General features: G+C 46.5%; 1 protein-coding gene across 2 annotated transcripts in view; it reads left to right on the forward strand.

Annotated features, from left to right (window-relative positions):
* HUNK (hormonally up-regulated Neu-associated kinase) overlaps window positions 1-21109 on the forward strand; it is a 59508-nt gene extending 38399 nt beyond the window's left edge. Inside the window, exons 6-10 of one of the 2 annotated variants that reach the window (XM_076352924.1) lie at window positions 991-1126; window positions 8806-8974; window positions 9921-10004; window positions 15406-15586; window positions 17955-21109. In XM_076352924.1, the coding sequence (XP_076209039.1) occupies window positions 991-1126; window positions 8806-8974; window positions 9921-10004; window positions 15406-15586; window positions 17955-18601 (1217 nt within the window). In that variant the 3' untranslated portion in view covers window positions 18602-21109. The remainder of the gene's footprint in view (window positions 1-990; window positions 1127-8805; window positions 8975-9920; window positions 10005-15405; window positions 15587-17954) is intronic. The other variant, XM_076352933.1, reaches the window with a different exon arrangement.
* Window positions 21110-26964: the final 5855 nt, after the last annotated feature.

Consider the following 26964-nt stretch of genomic DNA (forward strand, 5'->3'; position numbering starts at 1 on the left):
TGGAGAAAACTGTGCCGCAGCCATCACTTCCACCTCTTGCTAGCCATTGACTTAATTCGGGACTCATTTGGCATCGTCTCACTTGACTGTATCTATCTCCTCTACAAAATCATTCCGATCTTGGTTCTCCCAGAATTAGGTTTCTTTATCTTCATGCAGGGAATTGTAGAGGACGTAGTTAACTCTTCACTATCTTGTAGCTGATAAACTGAATCTAGCCTTGATAATTTGAGTAATAAAAACCAGACCTAGTTAAAACAGGGTTTATTTTCAGCTCAGATACGCACTTCTTGTGAGTCTTTATGCAAATCACTTGATTTCATTGCTCCTAACCATGTAAGAAGCACATGACTTAAAAATATCAGAAAAGTACTTTGAGGGGGTTTGCAAGAGACTCCTGAGGGATGGTTGAATATCACTGAAAGTTGAAGGTTCAGTATCTGAAAACAGAACGAAGCCCATTAATTTTACTGTACTCTTTTAATTTGGCTAAAACCTCCTACAACTGATTGTAGCTTGGATGGAAGCCAGGAGATAATTTGTCCTTATAATGTCAAAGAGAGTCCAATTCTCCATGTCTTCCCTCCCAGCTCTGCACCCCTCCCCTCCACTCACCCCCAGTCCATCTCCTCCTGCTTTAAACACAGATTGAGCGGTTTGCCTCTGACCTGACTCCAGCCTCTTGTCCTCACACAAAAACTAAGTTTTGACTAACCTGCTCGGAAGCTTCAAACAAGCTCTGAAACAAAAGGCACTTTTTCTCCTCTCCTTTATGACTCTATAAATCATCGTGACTATAAATCATTGTTTATTTTACTTACTAATGCCTTATCAGGTTTTCCTTTTTCTCAAGGACATTAGAGCATACCGTAAGGAAAACATTCCTTTTTAGCATACTCTTGGTCAGGCTATACACCTGTAGTAACTCAACTACCGTGTTAAGTCATAAAGCATATGACATAGCTGTTGTTTTTCTTGATTTCTTCACAGCGGCCATAAACTTTCTACGATCTCTACTAGAGCCAGATCCTGCAAAGAGACCAAACATCCAGCAGGCGCTTGCAAATCGATGGCTTAATGAGAATTACCCTGGGAGAGCACCACCTAATGTCACATATCCAAACAGGTACTATGCGAAAGAGTGGAGAAAGCCTGCCAGGGTGTATATACATTAAAACATAAATGACTCTGGCGTTGCAGTTTCATTCCTTGTGTGACAGCGTCCCACTGCATTTTCTGGGATTGCTTTTGTGACTCTGTCCTAAAAGTTGTTAGGATTGGCCATTGAATATGTATTGCTTAAAATGGTCAAAAACGATACCTTAAATTAGAAGCTGGCATGTGATGCGTTATTTGCAGGGTGGTCTGGGGTGCAGATCATATGATTAATTGGCTCCAGACCTTGGAATGGATATGAGTGACAGGTAGTTCATCAGTTCTGATCTTCTCCTTGTTTGTTGGTAAAAGCCAAGCTACTCTTCCAGTAGAGGCTATGCTTGTTTGTGATACATACGTGAGGTTTTGTGGATTAGGTAAACATGCAAACCGTGGTGAGAAAGGTCAGAGTTAAATGATCGTGCTTTGTTGGTTGTTGATCTTGAATACCTGTGCAATGCTGAATGCATGACTAAATGCAGAGAACAAATCTCATGGCCAGTCAAACATCCATCTAGGGAAAAAGAAAAAGGAAGATACTTGTGGTCCACTTCGGTTAGAAATAACCTTGCTTGACTTTAAACATCTGCAGTGTAGAGTTGACACATGAGCCAGCCAGCCTGGGCTCTCGTTACAGTCAATGGAGAGAAATAAGGGCACTTTTTACAGGATGATTCATCTGACTTCTTTTTGATTCTGCAATAGGATGACTTTGTGCGCAGAAGATCCAAGTTCCTCTGCAGTGACTGTAAATGGAGCCTCAGGCAACTCACTTAGAAATATATGTGTATATTTGAGCAGATAAAACCTCCTTCCTGTATCAAAGCCCTCCAGCTGTGTCTCATACACAATCTAGTACCTGCAGAGGATTCACTGTAGGAGTTACTAGCTTGCAGGCCAAGATCCTAAGTTACACTGAGGCAAAGACAGCAACTTAAAGCCTAATTTTGGTGCGTAAAATTTGATAGTGCCCCAAAATTTCTGTCCTAACTTGCTAAGAGGAGAGTCCCTAAGTGAAGATCCTAACTTCCCCCCTACAGTTTACTCAGTTGCCAGACACCAGATGTAGCATATGCCTAGGGGCGTGATGACTTACTTTTGTGTGAATGTCTGAACCACTGTCCTCCACCCAAAAATGATTTGGTGTTCACCAGCCAGGCCATCTTTTTGTGTCAGTGCCCTGAAGGACTTGGTCCCATAGGCATGCTCGAGCCATGCTTACAGCCAGCTTTCACCATTCAGCCCAGGTCACAGCTTTGCTGGTAAGAGTGCCTCCCACCCGTTTTCCCCTCTGCTCCACTGCTAGCCAGATGAACAGGGTATGTTATTTAAACTAGAGGTGCTGGGGAGGGGAACCTCAATCCATCCCACTCCTACCAGTTTGATGCCAGGGCCAGCAACAGATGCCCAGAGCCTGGAGAAGGATCACAGGTCAGCAGGAGAATGCCTGAAGAGCAGCTCAAAGGAACTCCAGCCAATAAGACAGCTTCATCGGGGGCACAACTTAAATGCCTCTATGCAAACACACGTGGCATGGGGAATAAACAAGAGGAGTTAGAGACGTGTGCATGCCTGCAGGGCTGCGACCTTATTGGCATCACAGAGACGTGGTGGGATGGCTCCTATGATTGGAGTCTTGGGATGGAGGGATACAGGCTCTTTAGGAAGGACAGGCAGGGGAGACGAGGATGGGGTGTCACCCTTTATGTCAATGACCAGCTGGAGTGCATGGAGCTCTGCCTGGGGATGGATGAGGAGCCAACCGAGAGCTTATGGGTCAGGATTAAAGGGAAGGCAGGGACAGGTGACATTACGGTGGGGGTCTGCTACAGGCCACCTGACCAGGAAGATCGAGTGGATGAGGCCCTCTATAGACAGATAGGAGCAGCCTCACGCTCACAAGCCCTGGTCCTCATGGGGGACTTCAACCACCCCGACATCTGTTGGAGGGACAACACGGCAGGGCATAAGCAATCCGGGAGGTTCCTGGAATGCGTCGATGACAACTTCCTTCTCCAAGTGGTAGAGGAGCCAATGAGAAGAGGTGCTATGCTGGACCTTGTTCTCACCAACAAGGAAGGGTTGTTTTTTAATACTAAGGTAAGCGACTTCTGGACACACTCAAAATTTATTGCTCTATGTTTAGCCCTTTTCATACTAAAGGTAGCAGACTTCTGGAGGGGGGATGTCCATCCAGGTGGCTTCTTTGACAGGGAGGTCTGCTGCCTTCTTGGAGGGGGGGCAAGCAGAAAATGTGAAGCTCAAGGGTAGCCTGGGCTGCAGTGACCACGAAATGGTGGAGTTCAAGATCCTTAGGGCACCGAGGAGGGCGCAGAGCAAGCTCACTCCCCTGGACTTCAGGAGAGCAGACTTTGGCCTCTTCAGGGATCTGCTTGGTAGAGTGCCATGGGACAAAGCCCTGGAGGGAAGAGGGGCCCAAGAAAGCTGGGTAATATTCAAGGATCACCTCCTCCAAGCTCAGGAGCGATGCATCCCAACAAAGAGGAAGTCAGGCAAAAACGCCAGGAGGCCTGCATGGATGAACAAGGAGCTCCTGGACAAACCCAAACACAAAAAGGAAGCCTACAGAGGGTGGAAGCAAGGACAGGTAGCCTGGGAGGAATACAGAGAAATTGTCTGAGCAGCCAGGGATCAGGTTAGGAAAGCTAAAGCCCTGATAGAATTAAATCTGGCCAGGGACGTCAAGGGCAACAAGAAAAGATTCTATAGGTACGTCGGGGATAAAAGGAAGACAAGGGAAGATGTGGGCCCTCTCTGGAACGAAACGGGAGACCTGTTTACCTGGGACACGGAGAAGGCGGAGGAGAAGGCGGAGGTACTCAATGACTTTTTTGCCTCGGTCTTCACTGGCAAGTACTCAAGCCTCACCGCCCAAGCCGCAGAAGGCAAAGGCGGGGACTGGGAGAATGAAGAGCCACCCACTGTGGGAGAACATCTGGTTCGAGACCGTCTAAGGCACCTGAAGGTGCACAAGTCCATGGGACCTGATGAGATCCATCCACGGGTCCTGAAGGAACTGGCAGATGAAGTTGCTAAGCCACTATCCATCATATTTGAGAAGTTGTGGCAGTCCGGTGAAGTTCCCACTGACTGGAAAAGGAGAAACGTAACCCCCATTTTTAAAAAGGGAAAAAAGGAAGATGCGGGGAACTGCAGGACAGGGAGGTGATTCGAGACAGCCAGCAGGGCTTCACCAAGGGCAGGTCCTGCCTGACTAACCTAGTGGCCTTCTATGATGGAGTGACTACATCAGTGGACACGGGAAGGGCTACAGATGTCATCTATCTGGACCTCTGTAAGGCCTTTGACATGGTCCCACACAACACCCTTCTCTCTAAACTGGAGAGGTATGGATTTGATGGGTGGACTGTCCGGTGGGTGAGGAATTGGTTAGATGGTCGCATCCAGAGGGTAGTGGTCAACGGCTCAATGTCCAGATGGAGATTGGTGACGAGTGGTGTCCCACAGGGGTCCGTATTGGGACCGGTACTGTTTACTGTCTTCATCAGTGACATAGACAGTGGGATCAAGTGCATCCTCAGCAAGTTTGCAGATGACACCAAGCTGAGTGGTGTGGTTGACATGCTAGAGGGATGGGATGCCATCCAGAGGGACCTGGACAAGCTTGAGAAGTGGGCCCGTGTGAACTTCATGAAGTTTAACAAGGCCAAGCGCAAGGCCCTGCACCTGGGTCGGGGCAACCCCCAGTATCAATACAGGCTGGGGGATGAAGGGATTGAGAGCAGCCCTGCCGAGAAGGACTTGGGGGTACTGCTGGATGAAAAGCTGGACATGAGCCAGCAATGTGCGCTCGCAGCCCAGAAGGCCAACTGTATCCTGGGCTGCATCAAAAGCAGCGTGGCCGGCAGGTCGAGGGAGGGGATTCTGCCCCTCTGCTCTGCTCTGGTGAGACCCCACCTGGAGGACTGCATCCAGCTCTGGAGCCCTCAGCATAAGAAAGACATGGACCTGTTGGAGTGGGTCCAGAGGAGGGTCACAAAAATGATCAGGGGGATGGAACACCTCTCCTGTGAAGAAAGGCTGAGAGAGTTGGGGTTGTTCAGCCTAGAGAAGAGAAGGCTTTGGGAAGACCTTATTGCAGCCTATCAGTACTTAAAGGGGGCTTATAAAAAAAGATGGTGGCAGACTTTCTAGCAGGGCCTGTTGTGACAGGACAAGGGGGAATGGCTTTAAACTAAAGGGGGGTAGATTTAGACTAGATCTAAGGAAGAAATTTTTTACGCTGTGGGTGGTGAAACACTGGCACAAGTTGCCCAGAGAGATGGTGGATGCCCCATCCCTGGAAACATTCAAGGTCAGGCTGGACGGGGCCCTGAGCAACCTGATCTAGTTGAAGATGTCCCTGCCCACAGCAGGAGGGGTTGGACTAGATGACCTTTAGAGGTCCCTTCCAACCCAAACTATTCTATGATTCTATGTTTCAGAGCCGTGGGTCCAACCCCTGTGGGGCTGAGAGGCACCTGCAGCACCCTGCAGAAGCAGGTGACGAGTGTTGCCTCCGCTTGCTCATGCTGAGACCTAGGCACAGGAAATCAGTTTGAGCCCTGAATCTCGAGACAGCCTTTAGGAATTTTTGGAGACCTTTCCCTTTGATGTTGCTGTTGGCTGGCTTATGGGTTGCAGCCCGCACAGTCCTAGCTCCTACCCTTTTCCCTCTGCATTGACAGGCAACGGAGGTGCCCTAATTTAGCAGCAGGCATTTCCCTTCCAGACGTAATGTCTTAACTTTCAAGTACTGCATCGTGGAGAATCACCGTGACTATGCCTTTCTTTGACCTGAGGAGAATAACAGGTCTCCTGCTCTCAAAATATGGTTGGATAGATGTTGAGCAGCTTGGATGCCTGGAGGCATCACTAGAGCCATCCACTGAAACGGGGAGGGCAAATGTGAGGCCAGCTGCCTGCGGTCCCCAGACCTACATGGACAGAATATAAAGATGGCCCCTATGAACAATTGTTTCGCAAGGAATAAGAATGAGAACAGGCAGACCCATTATCTCAACGTTACTGCCCCAAATTTAAGGGCAGTTGAGTTAATTTGCGTAGTATGCTGTCCAACAAAAGGAAATCTGAGTTTCCATGGTGCATTGGACAGTACTGAAGTATGGTACATATGAACGTTGTGTGGTAAAGGAAGGGAAAACAACTGTAAACTGAATGAGTCATTAAGCTAATGAAATCACTGTCATAATGAGTCTAATCAATCTACTAAACGTGGCATCTGTTAAGTGAATGTAAATGTAACTGAGCTGTATGGGTAATTTAATTCTTTTGCTGGGTGCGTCTTATCTGCAGAAAAGAGGAAAAAAGAAAGAAATATGGCTTGAATGTGCTTTCACAATTCTTTTGCATTTGTAGGTACATTTTCATGCCTCTATTTTTGAATTCTTTGCTTGCAGTTGTCAGGCTTTAGTAAGGTTGTGGTGGAAGCGTCCCTTCTAGAGTCTGCTCATTGGTGCAGTTAGGTAGGTGACTTACAGAAGAGGCCGGCCTCTATTAGACAGAATAGCTGTGCAATGCTCTTTATTTATGGAGTGCCCATTAATCATTCCCTCCTAAAGGCAAGCGAATCAAATGGAAGAACAGAAGAAAATGCAGTGCCGAACTATAGTGAGGGCATATATTTGCTCATGCGTATATGTGTATATGATTATGATAATCCTTTCCTATTATAAGCACTTTTAAAGGGAACATCAATGTGGAATGCAATGCTTTGCCATGGAAAAAAATCAGTTACTTTTTTTCTTTCTTTCTCATTGCACTGCTTTTCTCATCATTTGGTCTGAAAACAAGAGAAAAGTAGATACTCCTTCTATCCAAACCCAGGTTTTATGTGAAGCTGTAAAGGATAAAAGCCATACAGATTGGTTCTTTCACTTCATTTTTTGGACAGTATTTCTTTAGTTTAATTAGTTTATGCCCCAAGCTTGACCTACCTAAATTTTGTCATACTGGAGCCTTACAGGGAAAATATTCTATAAAGTCTGTAATATTTAAAGACATGGCTAGACTCCTTTTGAGCTTGCCTCAGAAAGTACCACTAGAGTCAGCTTCAACAGTTTCTCCAAGTTTTTGTTAGTGTGTAGACGTGGGTAATATGTGTCAAAATAGTTCTGAAAAATCCGCTACTGAATTTGCAAGGAATCACTTCCTCTCTTAATCATACTTTTTATAACACAAGCAAGAAGCTGTGTTATGTTCTTGCAGTGCTCTTCCACCATTTTGCGGGTAACACCCGTTGTTCCCAAGACAGGAACATAGTAGGAAAGGGGAGAGCATGGAGATAAGGTGGAAGAACGGCAGAAACTGCATTTTCAGGAGAATATTCTCCCAGGCTTTTTATAAGCTTGCTTTTATTAAAGAAATTCCCTGAAGGCAAGCAAAAATTTCCCAAAATTGCTTGAATTTCTTTTGCTGTCCAGATGCTTTAACGTGCAATGGCCAAGGTAAGTTTTGCTTTTGAACTTAAAAAAAAAAATAACCCCAAGCATTTGTTAGCTGCAGAACGAATGTTAATAAGCATGCCGAATAAAGGCAAAGAGTTATTTGAGATTTTCCAGATGATGTTTTACATCTTGTCTAAGTCCTCTACGTCAGACCCAGACTGCTGTCCGGGCATTCCTCGCATCACAGGTGCACAGGACAGGGGGACAGCAGAGCAGGAGTGGGAAAGGTGGAGAATGGTCCTTTTGAAGGGGGAAGGCAGGCTGTAAAAAAAGCCCACAACCTAAGCTCCCCTAAGTTGCCTTAGCCAGATATTAGGCTTGATGTGAGGAGCAAGGAATATCCTTTAGAAATCAAATGAAACCCAGCGTTTCTTTGGAGATGGATGGGCGTTGACGAGCACATCGGGGAACCTGTCCAGCGCACTTAGAGGTCTAAATAGGAGCAGAGTTCTTTGGAAAATCGGTTTTGAACTTAGACTGAGAAGATGCTCTGTTGTTTCCACAAGGCTGCTGTACTCCATTTCTCGCCTTGGCTGAGTCTGTTACAGACTTTACAAGAGAGCACATATATAAACATGTGTTGTACTTGTGCTTTTAACTGACATGAGTATAGCAGTAGTTTTACCAGTTTGAGTGCTGCTGTAATAACCCTCCCTGTACGTCCCCTTTCTCTGGAGTGAAATTCTCTAGCTACTTAGCGCATTAACATCGTCCAACAGGTAAGGGGTGAAGCTGAACGCTGTGGTGTTTGATTACAAGAAAAGGGTCATTTCAGAAAGCAAATGTAGCTACCTGAGCTGGATTTTACCTCTTTTCCTTCAAAACCAGCCGGATGATCTTGATGGTCTTTACCAGTCAGATGTAGGGTAACAAACAGCAGTGTCCTGAGCATCACGGTGCCATCTCAGGTCAGGGTAGGACATGAGGTCCTCTGATTTGGTGAGAAGAGTGCTGTTTGTTCAGCTACCACGGCTTCCCGCGGTGCCCGCGATTCCCGAATAGTCTGTCCTTGTACCTGCTCACGAGAGAAGAGAGTGAATCACACCCACGTTACTGAGCCTTTCAGGCCTCTTCTTTACGCTCTGCCACATCCCCCGTGGCTGGCAAGGCTCTGTCGCTGGGAGGACGGGACGAATGGCATGCTCTGCTTCTCTCTGTGCAGGATTCACCTTGAGGACCTCAGCCAAAGCGTGCTGCTCCATATGACCGAGAAGCTCGGCTACAAGAACAGCGACGTCATCAACACTGTGCTCTCAAACAGGGCAAGTCACACGCTTGCCATCTACTTTCTACTTAATAAGAAGCTGGAGCGCTACTTGGCAAGCCTTAGGGTGAGTACTGCTTGGTGCCGATTCTTTGGACAAGCGGGTGAGGAGGGTAAAAAAGTGCTTGCTGGCATTTGATCTCAAGGCTTTACCTGAGGTTTGTTTTTTCTAATTTTGTAGCAGTAACCATGAAGGGGAAGTATTCCTCGCGAACTAATAACATTATTTCAGATAAGAATTCCCCAGGTTGCGAAGATAATTGCTGATAGGCTTTACGTCTCACAAGTCCATGTTTTCATAGGAGATCCCCTCTGGCTAGGCAGTTACCCTATAGAAAGCAAACTGTTGCCATGCAGAGCCTTACTTGTGACTTGTGGCATACTGTATCCGTATGTTGAGATAATTCTGCCGCTTGAAATATCAATAACACAATGTAATTTGATTCAGGAAATCATGAGGAAGCTTAACAGCTATTAAGATTTTTTTTTAGTTTTTAAGTGAAAACTTAGCTGAAAGTTTTACATGAGAAATAACATGAATACAAAGTCTCCTAATCTCCTGCTGACCTTCCTGGCCCCTGAGTATGGCTTGGGGGTCAGAAACCCTGCTGACGGGTTTGCACAGCAGCTTTCTCTAGGGCAGGAGTCTGCTGCCACATGTCACCCTTCCTTGTACATCTGGGGGGAGCTGAGCTCGCTAGCCACGTTTTGCATGGTACTTGATGAAGCGCTAGGATGAACACAGCGCACAAAGACAAGCTGCACGCTTTCTTCCTTTGGCCTCTCCACATAGCTGCCTGTGGGTCTGGTGAGGAGCCTTGACTAGTTGAGGGTCCGTAGGCTCCTACGTGATGCCATCAATGATATTTAAAATGTAATGGACCAAATTCACCATCTCTGTAAGTTGATGCACCTCCACTGAATGCCAAGTGTGGATACAGTTCATTAAGCAGTAATTGAATGTTATCTAATTGTCTTACATACTTTACTTTTCTGTGCTTCTCTCTCCACAGAAGTCTGAAGGCCAGGACAATATTTGCCACAAGAACCAACTATACCAGATAGAAAAATACAAGGCAAACAAAGACTCCTATGAGGTAAAGCTCATTAAAGCTTGTTAAGGTACTTTGAAAGCAGACTGAATTTGAGGATCCCTGGTGATTGTGATTAAGGCAATGGGTTTCTGGACCTATGGAGAAAAAAAAGACCTGTGGGCATGCCTGTGCAGGACAAATAATTCCCTCAATTTCTTTTCAAAGAAACAAATAGCAACCCCCTAGGGTGGAAGTGTAAAGATGACTTTCAGCTTTTATGAAGAAAATAAAAGTTTTAAATGCTCTGTTTAGCAAAATAATACAAACTTCTTCAGGGGGCTCCGTAGTTTCATTCTGGGGTGCAAGTTGCTGGTGTTGTAAGAAGACCGTAACTGTGTTGCCTTGAGTCTCAAGACCTTGGTGGTGTAGGGCAGAGAGCTGAGTGACAGCCAGGGTGATCCTCCCTGGTCACCTGGTGTTCCTGGTGTCCTGGGCCAACCCTGGCTTGACTACCAGAAACGGTGAACTGATTAGCACAAAACTACTAGCCCAGGTTAGTATTTTTTGCTTCTTAGCAGAAGTGATGCAAAACTAGCCCACTGCATCATGAGGGATTGCCCTTGGCCAGAGAAAAGATTTAACCAGGTTACCTTTTGCTCTCTCGGTCTCCAGTCTTTTTGCCTGCAAATAGAGAAGGTAGCTTGTATTAAAAGAATACGTGTCAGACAATAAGAGTCTTCTCATGGCTGGATTTTTCTTTCCTGGCTGATTCTTTGCCAAGCACTAAAATTACAAGAGTAATACGAGCTATACAAGTCTCACCTACCAACACAAAGAGCGGTATTCTCAAAGAGTGTACCTATTTCAAAAGCTACTCTTCAGCACCAGATTGATGATCTAATTGCAGGGGCAGGTTTGTATCATGGCTGGTTTTGTTTATTTTAAAGACTGCTTGCAAGACAAGCTGAACTGCAAGCCAGATGGAAATATCAGGGCAACGTACTTATCATTCTTTTCTTACATAAATCAAAAACCACCTTACTTAAAATGTATCAGCAGCGGGTAGACTCAATGAATATAATATTTCAAAATGCTCTTTGACAGCTTACTTCAAGCTGTTGCAGGGCAACCTTCCCCTGGAAACACAGGCAGGTACCTGGAGGTGAACGCTGCAGGTGTTGCATGGTGCGTCCTGATGCTCTCCAGGCCAGCTTCTTCCAGCTGTTGGTGTCACTTCTGTGTGCAGTGACGGAGAGCCACGGGCGTGCTCTGCCTGCCATCCAGGCATTAGCTTACAGCTTCTGCATACCTGCCCTGTGTAGGGGAGTCTGCAGCAAGGCCTGCCTGTGCACCCGCGCGTAGCTGAGAGAGAAATGTGTGGTCTGGTTTGGCGGTGGTCCTGAAATCCCGGCGCCCCTAGAAGGGAACTTGTGTTTGACTTCCGTAAGGATAATTGGAAACTGACGGTAGTGCCACTGTATGACCCCAGTTTGGTTTGTAGGCGTGCTTAGAGATAAAGGCTCCCTCCAAAGCCTCTCCTGCATTCGGAGTTAGTCCCAGTGTAGCTATTTAGAGGATGAGGGGGTGTCATTTCTTTCTTGAAATAGTTACCTTGATGCAATCACAGTGCAGACCCCGTGATAATAATACAGTATATTCTCTTTCTGCATGGGCATAGCTGAGTATAAAGCACGTTTTATATTGCTTTAGCTGTATTTACACAAGGGGATTGTGTTACCCTTACCGTACCAGGACAGTTAACAGCAGCACAGGTGGGTGAATACAGACCCTGGGATGCCACTGTCGTTTGTAATTATGGCAGACATCCCTCCTCAAATGCCTTCATGTGGATGGGAACACAGCCCTGGTAGTGTCTACCTCGTGCCACTGGGATCAGTGGATGCCATCGGGACTCAGGGGTAGGGATTTTGTAAGCTCAGGCAGGTTCATGAGCTGCAGATAGAGTCTCCTTATCACCCCTCATTTCCAGAGGGGAACTGGGAGGCAATGGTCCCTAGGCAGACACTGCATGGAGAGCGTAGCTGTGCGTTGCCATGGGAATAGCAGGGAGAGAGCTGGTCAGCTTCAGCTTCAGCAGCTGACCGAATTCCTTCCACCTCACTCCAGCGATGTGAAATAAGGACTTTGCCTCGGGTGGGGGGGCTGCCTGCCAGCAGGCAGCAGGGCGCCCCGGCAGCGGTCATGCCCAGCCCCTCTTCTCCATTAGGTTTCCTAACCTGGGGTGGTGGGAGGGTGCTGAGAGCTGCTGTCGGTGCTAAGTAACCAGGCTGTTTGGCAGGCTGATTTCATTTTAGTGCTCAGGGCAGATGGGCAGCACAGGGAGGAGGGAGGGAGGCAGCAGCCTGTCTCTCTCTCTCCCCATCTCTCTCTTTTTGTTGGAGAAGCCTCAGGTGACGAGCGGTCGTCCCCGCAGCAGGGGATCAGCACTGGGGATACTTGCCTCCCGCAGGGTAGCCAGTGGGCTCAGACTCGGGGAATTTGCAATTTTTAAGAACTTGTGTCGTTGTCCTATCACTATTTTAGACATGGCCAAGGCAAATACCCTTTATCTTCCTTTCAAATCCGTTGCTGGGACTAAGAGTAGGTTTTCGGGTCGAGGTCAGGACAGGAAATAGCAGAGGATGATGTAATGCCAAGCCTATTCAAGTATAACATACCGGTACAACTCCTGCATTGTGCGACAGCATGCCATTACATGGCTGTGCACGGTACAGTGAAGAGCGAACTTTTATAACTCCCCTGAAGGAAATCTTCCTTTCCTTTCAAAATATAATAGCATGTGGCACCTTGGGAGTTTAGGATTTTGGTCGTTTCCCCTTCAACAACCATCATCTAAGAGAAACAATCTTAGTAAATTTTAAAAATACTTAAAAGACTAGTTGCAATGTTCATCGAGGGTAAAGTAATTCATTGCTAACACCGGATACGTGAATTTTCTTTTTTGGGGGAGGCTTTAATTGTACAGTATGACTGTGTTGCTGCTGCTTAGAAAACATTACAGCAGTGTGAAGGCAAAGTCAGGAGCACTTGGCAGCTTAGGAGCTGCGGCTTGGCTCTTGTACCATTAGGCTAAAAATATTGGAGCATTGAAACGTCCTGCATTCTGACAGATGCTGCAGCAACCGACATGCAAATTCTTTCCTCACCTATCCAAAATAGCAGAAAGCCGCTAACAATCTTGATCAGCTCCTTTAGGCTTAATATAGTTACTACTTGGTCTCATCCTCACAAGTACCTTTAAAAAAAGTTACTTGCTAGAGCCCAGTCTCTGCTGAACTTGGCAGCAGAGTTTCAGAGCCTTAAGAGGAAAAACAGTGTGGTGGGCTCAAAATTAACTGTACAGCTCCCACTGACTCTATTGTCGCTGGGCGTTATTCACACGTGTTATTATTGTTATTGCTATTGTTGTTATTACTGTTGTTATTACTTCATCCTTGTCAGTGGTGACTGTGCTCGCCAAGATAGTGCCTTCATCAGATGTCATGTTGTTCCAAGCAAGCACAGCACAGGCAGGGAGGAATAAATGCTCGGTGCCAGAGGTGTTTACAGCCTCTATAGGCAAGGGGAAAGGCATCAGGTGGACGAAGAGGTACCACATAAGCAAAGTGATGATGGCTCCATAATGCATTGGTTTGTTTCTGTGGAAGGGTTAGTCAGCTTTAGGTAGCTAAAGGGAAAGAAATTGGAAGGGATAAGGGTAGATGGAGAGAAGGCTGGGGACAAAAAACGGGTGCGCGAAGGGAGACTGAGGTGAAGATGGTGAGGAGCTCAGAGAGGGTCTCTGGTTCTCGCTCTCCCGAGTCACCTAACCACTTGTGTCATAAAACTAAAAAGCCTAGTTCATGATTCACTGAAGCTCTTCCTTCCGACTCCGTAACTTCTGAAAATTCAAAGGTTAATGAGCCCAGTGGTGCCCAGACACTGTCTGTGCAGGGGACTGGACTCTGTCTGAGCTGGGAATCATCAAAATGGGTGCTGTCCGGTTATTTTACTCTTAGGTCTCTTAATATGTTTCCAGAGCTGTTTAGTGGCCCAAGGGAACCCAAGCTGTCTTCTGCGTCTTTCTTTCCCTCTGTCACATGTATGCACGTTACTTTGCATTTGAGGGTTTCGATAGACTTCATGTCAATGAACTTTCAAAAGAAAATCCCCAAGAGAGCCAGCCCTTTGGCAGTGCATAATTGTCAGACAAAATTCAGGCCTCGGCACATAATTGGGTGAAGGAACTCTCCTGCATTTTTAAAAAAAGACTTTTAGTTACAGTGACTTTTCAATAAAACCAGCGAAACGTGTTGCTTAAATGAGAATTACAACCGCACATAGAATGTCGCATAGATGCCCCTCTAAAGAAACAACCCCAAAGCAACCAAAAGAAAAGCCCCACTTCTTTGAGATTGACATCTAAAACCAGACTACACAGCTTTGTTCCGGAAAGGTGAGAGATTCTTGAAGTCTTTGAGGGGTAGCAAAATATGGGCCACAAATTCGATGCCTGATTTTAGAAGTGAAATAAGACTTTTGGCTCCCCCTGAAATCTGTGGGAGGTAAAGAGTGTTACGCAGCTTGCAGAATCTAGCGATTCATGCTGAAAAAAGATACAATGAATTTTCACTGTAAAACAGTGCTTTGAAAATTGGATTCCTCTTCAGAGTCCCACTCCCAGGTTCTGTTTTTCCTCTGTCATCACTGGAGATCAAACCTACCTTTTAGGATGTATGCGTTTGCGGTCCCACCTTGAGCTGTCTTCCCCATCACGAAAAGGAGTTAGGGCTCAGTGAAGGGTTGGGTCAGCAATTTTCTCTCCCTCCGTGTCTTGTGCAGTTGCAGAGATGCTATAGAACGCTACTAGGTCTGGGTGGTTGGGTTTAATACTCAGCTCACGCTCCTTCACAGGTGCAGCCCCAGCATTGCAGGCTAACGCGTGTGTAGCCATCGAAGCCCCACGGTTGCAGAGTGAGGGCTGTATTCCTCCGGATCTTGTTCGGACAGAAGAGAAATGACTCAAAGAGTTTAAACTTTTTAAAGCTTTGCAGCTCACCTTTTCAAATGTCAGAGGAAATGCAATGAAGAGAAATCAAAGACCTTTTTTCAGTGTTTAAATGGGGAGGCAAATTTCAGGTATGAAGGAGCACAAACCTGTATCCACTTGCTCCAACGAGGTCTCCTAGGACAAATCGCCTCTGAAGAAAGCTTTCCTTTTCCTTTAATTTTCCACAACCAACTTTCACACTGCATGAGCGTCAGAGCAGATGGGAGCCATGAAATCATGTCAAACAGATCACAGGAAAATGAGACATGGAAGATTTAGTTATTTCGAGTAGCCAGGATAAGTTCCTTGTAAATGTTTAGTTTTTAATTTGGCTTCGGTAAGTGGTAAGTCTGGGGGGTCATTTAAACTTCCCTTAAGTAAACCAAATTTTCTTGTTTGTTTTACAACTTAAAGGACAAAAAACTCAAAGAACAAGAAAAGAAAGGGGAGATTCTTCACCGTCAGCTCCCAAAGAAAACTGAGAAAAGTCCAGTTTCATATAGACAGCCTTCTTCCTGTCTTATCTCACAGATACAGAACACCAAGGCTCTGCTGAAGGACCGGAAAGTCACCAAGGCTGGAGGTCCAGAGAAAGGTCAGTGGGAGAAATACCAGTGGTGTGTCCCTGTGCGCATGTGCATGCGTGGGCACACACAGTATTGGTGAGAGCGTCTTGTGTGTTGTGTGTTTGTTAGTAAATAGTTGTGGGCTTGCGTTCGCTGTCTGCTCTGGAGGTGGTATGTGAAAGAGGACTGGATAACGTAGTCAAACATTGAACAAAACATCCTGAGGAAACCGTGACAATGTTCAACAGTCATGAATCCTCACTTTTACTTCTCTTTCTATTTGACAGAATTCCCACAGTGTTTTAAAAAAACCTTTCCTTCCCTATTTATACGTACTTACACAAAATCATCTGCACTTCACACTGGCGCTTTGAAAGCATCAACACCCACCCGAGATCACTGACAAACCAAAGCCGGTAGAGACGCTTCTTCCTACCGGCGAATATGTTTTGCTGAGAGGGGACTAAGGGGCAGCACGGGAAGAAATACCTGACCCTGAGGAGAGTGCCAGTAACGGTGGCATCCCTGAGAGAAGCAGTGTGCAGCAGCTGATGGTGGAGGAAGGGGAAGCAGGCAGCCGAGAGGAAATGCGGGTGGGACTGCCAACCCCAGCAAATTTCAGGCAGCAAAAGGACGGGGAAAGGAAAAGACGAGACAGCCAGAGGAGAGCAGAGCATTAATCATGCAGGGTAGGAGGCAGCCTGGAAGGGATGGGTGAGAGCTGCTCGCAAAAGGAGGTGGAAGAAAGGAGTGGAGGAAAAGGGGAGTCAGCGGGGAAAATGGGGTGTCGGTAGTGCACACGTGGATGGGAGACATTGAGGAGCAGGAAGGTGAGTAGCCAGCTGTTAAATGAGGGAGCTAAATGAGGGGAGGTCACTATAGAGCAGTGGGGGGAAATACGGGAATGTAAAACGTTTACTGTGGCGTCAGGGGTTTATTTAGAGTGGTGGCTTATGGTGGTTTCATGCTCTTTCTCGTGACTTGATAATTTATCATTTGATGCTTTCTACCTGGAAAAAATGTCAAAACGGTGTTCATCTGGCAGCACAGGCACCTCCGCTGCAAGGTAACAGTAGTCCAGAGAGCTGGTCAGAAATGGGACATACTTTTTGTGAAAAATGTAAAAAACATTAAAAAATGCTCATTTTGTTCAGATTTGTTGTTCCTTTTGGGAGGGAGGCACAGGGGGAAGTAAACCTAGTTCATTTTTTTCCCTCTTTAGGTTTCTCCCTGCTTTTTTGAACTGAAACCTGAAAATCCTTCAGATCTCAGCTAAAGCATTTCTCTGCTTATGGAAACCGTGTTTTGACACTTCTTAAATGAAGTGGTCAAATAATTTTGACCAGTTTCAGAAAGAAACTAGTCAGATTAAACCCGGTCTGCTTTTCCCAGACAACTCTCAATGCGAGTGATTTCATCCCGTACATCCATTCAGGTCTCAACCCCTGCCAAGACCATCCCTTTCAAAAGAAATACATGTGAGGTTTGTGGCTGTGACCTGAGGGCTGGCAGACCTAAATTATTTTATATCCCTTTTAGATGCTTTGAGACCGAGGGAACTCGTGGACAGTGATTAACTGCCGGTCCGCTATTCTTTCGGACTATTCCCCGCTATTCTAGGGGGAACCTAGCAAAGCAGGCTCCTTGGACAGCTTTCCATAAAGGCAGCAAAACGTGTTTTCTTGCGACTAGCTTGGCATAGGCGAGTGCCAGCATCCTGTAGAAACCGAGCAGATCTTCTCCATGAGCTGTTTTGTTTTATTGGGCCAAATCCTGCAAAGATTGTTCCATTTATATTCGGGCCTTGCTGGGGGAAGATTCTCACTGAAGTCAATGCAGCAAATCTGTTCCAACTGTAACAGCCTGAATCTGGCCGGTGCAGCTACTCCATATTTACATGTGTGAAACCAAGAACAGATTTTGTTCCAAAATGCAAGGAAAGACATTAGGGATTAACTCACTGTTGTCCCCTGTGTCTCTAGGTATGTCAGTGAATACAGTACACAGACCCAGTTAAAATCATGCAAAGTTGTGCTAAGAAAAGAGAAATGTGAGATTTCTCAGACGTGGCCTTAGAGAGTATAATTAATACAAACAGCTGAAGACAGCTGTGGTTTTCCGTTTCATGTCCTTGTCTTACTCAGTTTAAGCACTCTTCCTGCCTTTGAGGAAAGTTGCAGATAAATTACCCATGAAACAACAATGTAAGTATCAAATGAGAGTCAGGGAATTAGGTTCTGAGTGTATCCCTAAGACCATTTGTTTTAGCTAGTGCATTTGTCATGCTCTCCTAAAATTTGTTAAAGGTGATGTCGGACGCTGTCTGCCGTAAGGCAGAGAAGGCAGTGCTATTAAATGCGATCTGCTCTTCTGGTTTGTTTTCTGATTGCTTTGCAGACTCCAGCGGTGGGGTGAGCCCTTTCCACGAACCCCTGGCAACCAAGACGGGCTGCGTCACTTCCAGCTCCCTGGAGTACCTCGAAGTCCAGCAGCCGCCCCCCAGAACCCCTCGGCTCCTCAAGAGACAGGAGTCTCCGCAGCAGGAGCCAGCCCGGATCGGGGGCCGGGTAAAGGACTCTCCTCTCATCCTGAATATTGTGCACTCCTTCGAGCTGGTTGACAGAGAGGACCAAATAGACCAGGTTTCCCCCTCTCATCAGTACAGGATTTTAGGCTCGCCAATGAATTTCCCTTACAAAAGCTCAAGTGAAAGGACACTGTCCCCGCTTTTTCAGCCAGGGAGTACATCCCCCGTCCACCCCACCCAAGTCTCTTTCACATATGAAGAAAAAGTGTATCCGGCAAAGGAAGAAGCAGTGTCCCCTACTCAGCTGGTTTCCAACAACCCCTTGGGCAGCCCTAACTGTGTTAAAAGCAGAGGCAGATTCCCCATGATGGGGATCGGACAGATGCTGCGGAAGAGGAACCAGACGATGCAGTCGGCGAGCGACAAGCCGCTGGAAGCAAGGATGCCTCAGCTGCAGCAGATGAGCCCTACGCAGATTTCCTTCAATGCAGCAGATGCTGTCAGTGGCCAGTGCTAGTCTGACATCCCGGGATTTGCGCTGCTGTTCTCTGGGACCTAACCTTTTTTACTTTTAACAAGAAGGGAGAGCCACAGGCACGTTACTGTCACTACATAATACACTACAGTGGTCCAATGTAGAAAATCAGAGGTGTGCTTGTAAGGAAGGCGTTGTCCTATACATTAAAGTTGAAAGAAAAGGGCTCTGCTTGTGCTGTTAAGAAATGCTAGCATTTGGCATCCGACTGTACACTAAAACATCTCTTGAAAGAGCTACGTGAATATGTATTTTCACTGCTCTCATCTAGTATTGCAGTAAGGTTGACTGGAAGAGCAGCGAGCATTAACGGTTTGATTCATCGAGGTAATCTGCGTGGTGCCATGGATGCCGGTCCCATCCAGGATCTGTGGTAAGACTGCCCATGCTCCGTCTGCCTGTGCCACACAGCACATGGTACTGCTACAGGCGTTGTTCACATGGCTAGACAAATGGAAAAACTCAAGATACTATGTCCAAAGTCAGCTTGCTAACAAGCACTGCCAAGAAGATGAAGTTGGTAAAAGCTTGAATAAAGACATGAGTGATCTAAACATTCAGAAGAAGTGGGACTATTGGAAGTCAAAGCAGATTTTACGGTTAATTACATAAAGTAGCTAATAATGGAATAATTTTTTTCCTAAAGAAAATGATGATTTAATGATGTCATTTAGAAGAAACATGATTATTTAAAAACAAGTCTCATCATGTGGAAATTCACCACGCTAGAGGCCTGCTCCTTTCATATGATGGGTCTGCCAGCGGATGCTTCAAACTGTAATCCAGATTGCAACTCGCTGTATTTAAACAATCCCGTCACCTCCAATTTTTGCAGCTGTACTAGTTCCATGGCACGCCTACGTGCAGGACTGTGTTAGGCCATTACAGCAAGGCAGCACTGGACACACCTGAAGGCTTTTCTGAGAGACTGCAGTGAATTAAAAAGACTAATAAAGGACACATGAACCTGTACCAATGCCGTTTTATACTGCAAGATTGGTAATGCAGTGGTTACCAAAAATTCGGTATTGTTATGAGCGGTGAAGATTAACTTTCTTAAAAGGCACCATGTTCCGCATACCGGTCTTGTTTTTCTAAGTAAATAATACATCTGGGAGGTTGGCAACATTTTTTTGGTTCTGTTTTTGTCTTCAAACCATTTCCTATAAATTAGAAGGTTTAGCCAAAGACTACTCTTTCCTTTTGTCTCTGCCGCGCTTGCGTATGTGTTTGTGTGTATGGGACGTCTCAACAAAGCTTGTTGCAGTCTGGTTCCCAAGCGGGCAGTCCTGGCCCACATGTGCCCCACTGCTACCCACCCAATTAATGTCATTTCCAAACCCAGGCAGCAGAGGCATTGTCTTCTTCTTGGGGTTGTTGTTGGAAGATGGGGATTTTGCCTCGAGACCATTAGTAGGAATTCAAGCCCTATTTTCATCAATATTTTTGCAAACAATGTTGTGGCCCCGTTGGTTTGGTGTCAGTGCAAATGCTGGGAGTTACCCATTTGAGAAGCTTTCCTTCCAGTTTCATGAGAGATAGACAGGGACTGGGGGAGGAGGGCCAGCAGAGGCAGGGGAGAAGGTCCCCAGCAGAGCCCATAGCTGAGCACATGTTCCCAATTCTCAGCATAGCACAGGCCTTACACCTGCAAGAAAAAAATTGGACATTAGTCCAGATACTGACAGAACAGATAACTGGACTGTTCAGTATTTTGAATGGCTGCTGGCAAAACCAGCAGAACGTGAATGCCCAGAGCGCCCTTCTCATCAGATGGGACCTTCACCTCGGCACTGAAGCTGCCCGCCAGTTCAGTACGGGGGAGTCCATATGCGCTTGCACTCTTCAGTGTAGTGAGGACACCCGCCTCCGGGGTAGTTAAGCTACCTGTAAGATAATATACATAAACATCCCAATATGATACGAAAGACAGCCCTGAAATAATTTTACTCATTTTCAGATTGAAAAATGTCATCTTCTGTTTGTACAGAGCACCTGTGCATCCCAGGGGTCCATTTTAGCTCTTCCTTTCGTTTAAAAACATCAAAGCATTTTCCTTTTCTTCATGCTAAGAACATGTTTGCGCTGCAAAGCTAGCGAGCGGGGACCACCGAATTCCCGTCTTTTGCGTGCGTTGGACTTGCGTACCTGAACAGATGGCAGATACTGACTTGAATTACAAACTCAGGTTTATTTGGAACCCAATAAAAGGTTGGGGGAGGCAGGAAAGAGACGTATTTTTTGTGAAAACCCAGTAAATATGTGTAAGAATCAGAATGAAAACAGAAATGTTAAATCTTTTATTATATTTATAGAGAATATATGAGTACGACACTGCTAAAACATAACCATGTATCCAGCTTAGACAGTAGCTATATACAGTCAAACTGCAGTGACCGTAGAAGGGACTTACTGAAATACAGTAGTGGAAATTCCAGGGGAAAAAATTGTATTTGATATCTTTATTAAATATATGTACTTTTTGAACAAGATTGCCATGGACTGCTGACTTTGTTTGCCAGGTCACTATGTAGCAAGGATCATCTAAGTACAAAAACAACCAGCAAGACGGTGGGGTGACAAGAGGATTGCCAGCACCTTTACCTTCACCCATCAAAGACTACCCCTTTGAATCTGGCTGCTGACTTGCCTATAAACCCTGAGTGAGCTAAGAGGCACAAGGTGGGATTTCCCTTGCTTAATATTAGCCCTCTGCAAGTTGTGCATCTAGTCTCTAGTCGTTATTCAAGCTCTGTTTGTCGCCAGTGGAGGCTGATAGGTATCTCCAGTTCTTCCCACCTTAAAACAGAGGTCCAAAATGATGGGAATTAATTGCTTTTCAGCCATGCGTAGCTGTATCCAGATACGAGGGAGGGAATAGGGTCGGCCAGTTCAGATGAGAACCCAGCTTTTAGACAGCCATAGGAAGTCACCCCGATATAAACAAAAGCATTTGCTGATCAGCTTTCTGTACCTTTGGAGTTAATGTCCTCAAGTTGTAGGGACTAGTCCTAGCTTTGCTAAGCTTAGCACAGCCATGCAAACTGGCAATCGGCCTTGCAGCTTCAGTTGGAGCATTTCTGTTGTTGTTGATCCCACAATTCTTCGAACTACTGTTTCTTCCTCCTCCTCCCTTTGTACGAATCTGTTTCCTAGAACAACTGATCCAAAGACCTCCAAAATCAGCTGAGGTCTTTTTCTGGTGTTTGCAATAGGCTTGGCACCGAGCCCGTAATGAACCTGTTTGATAGATCTGAAAATACGCCTTACACTTCAGGTTGTGCACTGGGGAGAAGAGCACTGCTGAGCTTTGGGTGCAAGATGGAAGCACCATGGCTTTATGGGGCCTTTCTGAAGTGCTCTTTACATGCGGAACCCAATGGAGTCAATGGAGCAGCTGTGAAGCACTTAAAGAGGGTTTTGCAAAGTAACTGACACTGGACGGCAGTTCAGGATCCATAGTGATAAAGAGATTTTGTTCAGGCTTTTCAGCCTGGAAAAATAGGTGTCAGATTTATTCAGGAAGACGACACAAATCAGCATCTGTTGCTAAAGGTGTTGGTCTTTGTACTTGTCCTGTAAATGGGCTGATAAATATTAAAATTCCCGAGTATCTACGTTTACAAATCCTAAAAGTAAATAACAGTTACTTTCATACTTTTGCACTTGACATCACTTGATCTTTGCAACAAAATCCCTTAGCGTGTAGCTGCAAAATGATTGGGTCGGGTTTGCAGGAGACTTTCAAGTCCCCAGTGCACCAGTAAGATGGTTTGTCAGCCACCCCCCGGAGACAGCCCAGCACAATGCAGATGCCCAGGCCAGCAATGTGGCTCTGGTTAATGTACGGAAGAAGGGAAAGGAGAGGGGAAAAAGACTCAGTGGTCCGTATAGCTTTGCTGTGCTTCTGCCGGGCAGACTGTGTGTCAGTGGCAGAGCGTGAGGCTGCTGGGTAAACTCTTGGCGTGTTGCTGGGTCTAGGGCTGCTGCTTGTGGTAATGGAGTTTTAGGGTGGCACAGATACACCCCTTCCCCAGCTGGTGTGACAAAAACCTCTAACCCAAGAGGAAACTGCCCCTTTATTTGTTCATTTGTAACTAAGCTTTAAACTTTACTGTTTGAAGCACCCCAAGCTCATAAGGGCCTTGCTTATCAAGAAGTCAGCAGAAATTTCGGGGACGCTATTGCTGTGTGCCGTAGCTTGGAGTTTGCCTGCCTCTTCCCTGCTTTTTTAATACTTGGTGGTCAGTTTTCTCCTTCCCTCTCCACGTAGCTTCCCTGGAGCATAACAAAACTGCTGGGTACAGCACCGGGGTCTGTTTTTCCTATTAAAAAGTTATCGTAGCTCTGTGGACTGAGAGCTACAAATCACTCACGTGCAGAAATGCAGCCGTGTGGCAAATTGATTACTAGGTGTGACTCCTACGGTCTTTCAGCAAGCTCCCTGCCTCCTGGTTATGTGACTTGTTTGCATCGGAGGCGGTCTCAAGCGGGAATAGCGTGGGGGAATACTGGGAGAGGGTTCAACTTCATGTCATCGCTTCTCATTGAGAGAAATGTGCTCCCTTAGAAGTGAGCGAGTGTCTTGCAGCAGGTTTTCTGTCAAGGGAGCTGCTTGAGCATTGGTTCCTAAGCCACGTACATTGGCATGTGTTTCCCAGGACATGTTTGCATTGCCTGTAATTGTCTTTCACAAAGATGGCTTTCAGATGTATGTAGGGGGAGACAGGTGAAATAATGTTGAGTCTTTTCAGTGTTTAATATCAAAAGAAGCCTGTAATATGATGCTTTCTGTTATTGAGGTACAGGCAATTAGCTGTTGTTAGAAACAAAGGGCATCAGGATAGAGCTTAGAGTAGGATTTGGAGCACCTGAGCATCTCTGCTGTCTGCCTGCTGATGCCAGGGCAGTGAAATGCCCAAGAGAGAAGAAATAGAAGAGATTTATTGGTGAAGGCTGAGGTGCTAAACTTGTTTTAAAATTTTGGTTAATATCTAAAAACAGGACTACTGCATTTTTGAGATATAGATCATAAAGAAATGTATTAATGTTTGTTTGAATAGCACTCTTCTACCTATAAAGGTAAAAATGCCCCAATTCGTTGTATCTCCTGCAACCAGAAAAGATAGACTCAATCTAAAACAAAGAAAAGAAAAGCCACCAGAGGCTTTATTTCAAAATAACTTTCCTCTTTCTGTTTGACAGATGGAAACAGAAGCGTTGTCTTGTGCTTATAGCATAGGCATGGCTGTTAGATAAAACGCTTTATTTTCCTGCCATCTCTACCTGCCCCTAGACAATTTGTTTCTGACTTGCCTGTGTGTGGACTTGGACCTGTGTTTCCTGTGCACCCTGCTGAGCTGATCCGAGTTCCCTGTACCATGGTCACCGATCCTCATAAAATCTGTGAAAACTTCAGATTTCGGAGACCTCCTTTGATTGAAAGCAGCCGGGAGGGCTCAGGCGTTGTTCAGGAGACTGATGGATGGACAGACAGACTGATCTGGGATTTATGACAGAAATACCTTTTTCACCCCACATCGACCTGAGTGTTGTTGCGGGGGGTATCCGACACGTACTGATAGCCAATGTGTGAGGCACTTACCTGATAGCAGAAATTACTTGGGCACTCATGCAGCAAAGCTCACGTCCACGTGCCAGGCTATCGGGCAGGCCTGACACTGAGACCTCTCAGCCTACCACGCCAATGCATTAGCCATTGGAAATTACATGATTTTTTTGGTGCCTGTTGCCAGGCTCCACTTTTAAAACACTGTTTTAATTCAGCCAAAATGTTTCTGTCACTCCTGAGGACAGGGCACCAGGAAGGGAGGGAATACAGATTTGTAATCGCCAGGTTCACAAGTTCTTGCAGCTTCTGTCTTTGAGCAGCTCTCTGAGTACAAACCTTTCCCCAGAAAGCCTTCAAAGCACTTGCAGGTGGCCTTTGTGCCGGGAAGTGGTCTGTCCATACCTGTGAGAGCCACACACATCGGACCAGACCATAAGTCTTTGAAAAACAGCGGTGGGCAGATTTTTGAGAGGAGGCTGGGTTGTTTTAGCAGCTCGATTCCCCAAAGACCCTGCCCTGAAGACCCTGGCACAGCAGGAACAAGGGATTTTAGGGGGCAGGTGGCAGAGCCACCCCCACACAATGGCTAAGTGAAAGGTGGGGGTGGGATATGGAGCTGCTGAAGGTTTTGAAAGATGAGACAAGCTTCTGACGTGATCTTGCTGCGTGTGATCAGCACCCAGTGGGATCGGTGGGAAGTCCTCCAAGCACCACCCGCAGGCCTTGGGGCTCATCCTGCAAAAGGCCACCATCGCAGTTTGGGAGCGGGGAAATGGGAAGCCACCCTCGAAGGTAATGCGGAGCAGAAGCCCCCCCAGAGACAACATCTGTAAAACTGGGAGAATCTTCTGCCCTAACATTTTAATCATGGCACTTGCTGTAACTGCCCCAGCAACAGTTCCTCTCTCGCATCTATTGACTATCACTTTCCAAAGAGCAATTAAGTAAAACATTAGTGCAAAACAATTTTAGAGGGATGAGAAGGTCCATTTTCACAGCATGGCTTCTGAATGGAGGAGTTAGCTATCCCAACAGAAAATGTCTTAAATCGGTGCTTAACTCTCCAGTCCCCGCAAAGGCCACCAATTTGTGATGGTTTATGGATTAATTAGATTTTACTTTGAACCCTAGGGCTATTGATAAAAACTTCAGGCTTTTTACTGATGAGCGTAAGGCTTACCTTCTTAGCAACGATGCACAACACAAACCTTCTTATTTAATTATTTAAGCATGCAGCAAAATTGCAAGTTACAAAACCAGCCTTTATTTATGAAAATGATGGTGTAGTGGGTGTTGCAGCCAACATTTTAACGTGCACAGCTGTTTTCTCAAGCACCTTTGAAGAGGAAAGGAGGGAAAGAGAACAAGCCTCTGTCCTGCCGCTCAGCAGGCGGTCGCTGCAGGAGAAGGTGGCCTTTGGGCTGGGTCCTTCAGGTGCCGGCTCTGGGAACTGACTGAGGGCAAGGGGGAAGGTGGAGAGGACCCAGCCAGGGGGAGCGGGCTGACGGCAGGAGCCCAGGGGGGCAGCTCTCCGATGGGACTCTCCTGCTTTTTGCCACAGCTAAAATAGTCCTCGGAGCACGCAGGTTTCCTGCATGCTTTTCAGCAGCTTCTATGGGGCAGTATTTATTCATTTCCCCCTCCAGCCCTGGGCTGGCAGCTCGGCCTTGGGAGAGGACACCAAACTGCATCGTTCCTGTGGAACAGTTAATGAGGGCTCCATGGGGCTTCCCCTTCCCTCCATGCAGCTCATGCCTTACCTGTAGAGGGTTTCCTTCTCCCAATTACTGGCCTGAGCCCACAAGTGAGGTCACACGTGTGATACGCTTCAGCGAGTGCAATTAGCAGATTTAATGGGAATAAAACACAGCAGCAACTTAGGCCACCGAGGTTGGCATGACTTGGGATGTGCAAAGGAAGGTGCTTCCTTGGTGGGAAGGTGCTGCTGCTGCCAGCTGGTGTCGAGAGCGGTGGGTGGTGCGTGGCAGCTGGCGCGGGGCATGCATGGGACGTGCAAGCAGCTCAGCCGGGCTTAACCGAGATGAGGAGCTGATCGGTGCTGCCTCGGGGGAACCAGAGGCAAACAGAGCCTGGGAAACGCCGAAGGAAAAGTTAATAAGTGACACCTCCCTCGGAGATGGGTGTCCTGAAGGGGAAGGAGGAAAGATTTCATTTACAGCTGAGCACAAATGACCTCGGGATAAAATCTGCTGGATGCCTGCTTTATTAGCACAGAGCCAGGTAGGGCTCCTTCATTTGGGCTTATTTTGTGTGTTAGGAGGGAAAATCTAACTTCAGCCTGTACTCTGCTACGTACTGCTGTTCATGGGTAAGTAAGTCCCGTGCTCGTGGTTATGTGCAGCAACAGGATGGCAAAACCATCTCAGCAAAGACGGACATGTTTTGCTTTCTCTGAGAGTCACAGCACTAATTATTAACTCAGACAAACGAAACCAGAGTGCAGGCAGAGGGAGGACAAGGAGTAGATGAGGGGCAGCTCTCCCGCAGCTGGAACCTCACAAAACCGAGGCTGCGGCTGGACCATCCACCCCTTTCTTCTCGTGCCCACCACCCTCCTCCTGCTCTGCTGACCTGTTTCTGCCCTCTCCCACCCTGGGGCTGGTTTTCCGACACTTGACAAAGAGTGACTTCAGGAGGTGACCCAGCTGAAAAATAATTAACTTATTTGCTGGGCTGGTTTTCAGCTCCCCCGAGCCCACATTCTTTCTCACATTGGAGAGGGGACAGGAGCACACAGAATGGGGTGGGGGTG

This window comes from Aptenodytes patagonicus, chromosome 1 (genome assembly GCF_965638725.1).
Source record: "Aptenodytes patagonicus chromosome 1, bAptPat1.pri.cur, whole genome shotgun sequence".
NCBI lineage: Eukaryota > Metazoa > Chordata > Aves > Sphenisciformes > Spheniscidae > Aptenodytes > Aptenodytes patagonicus.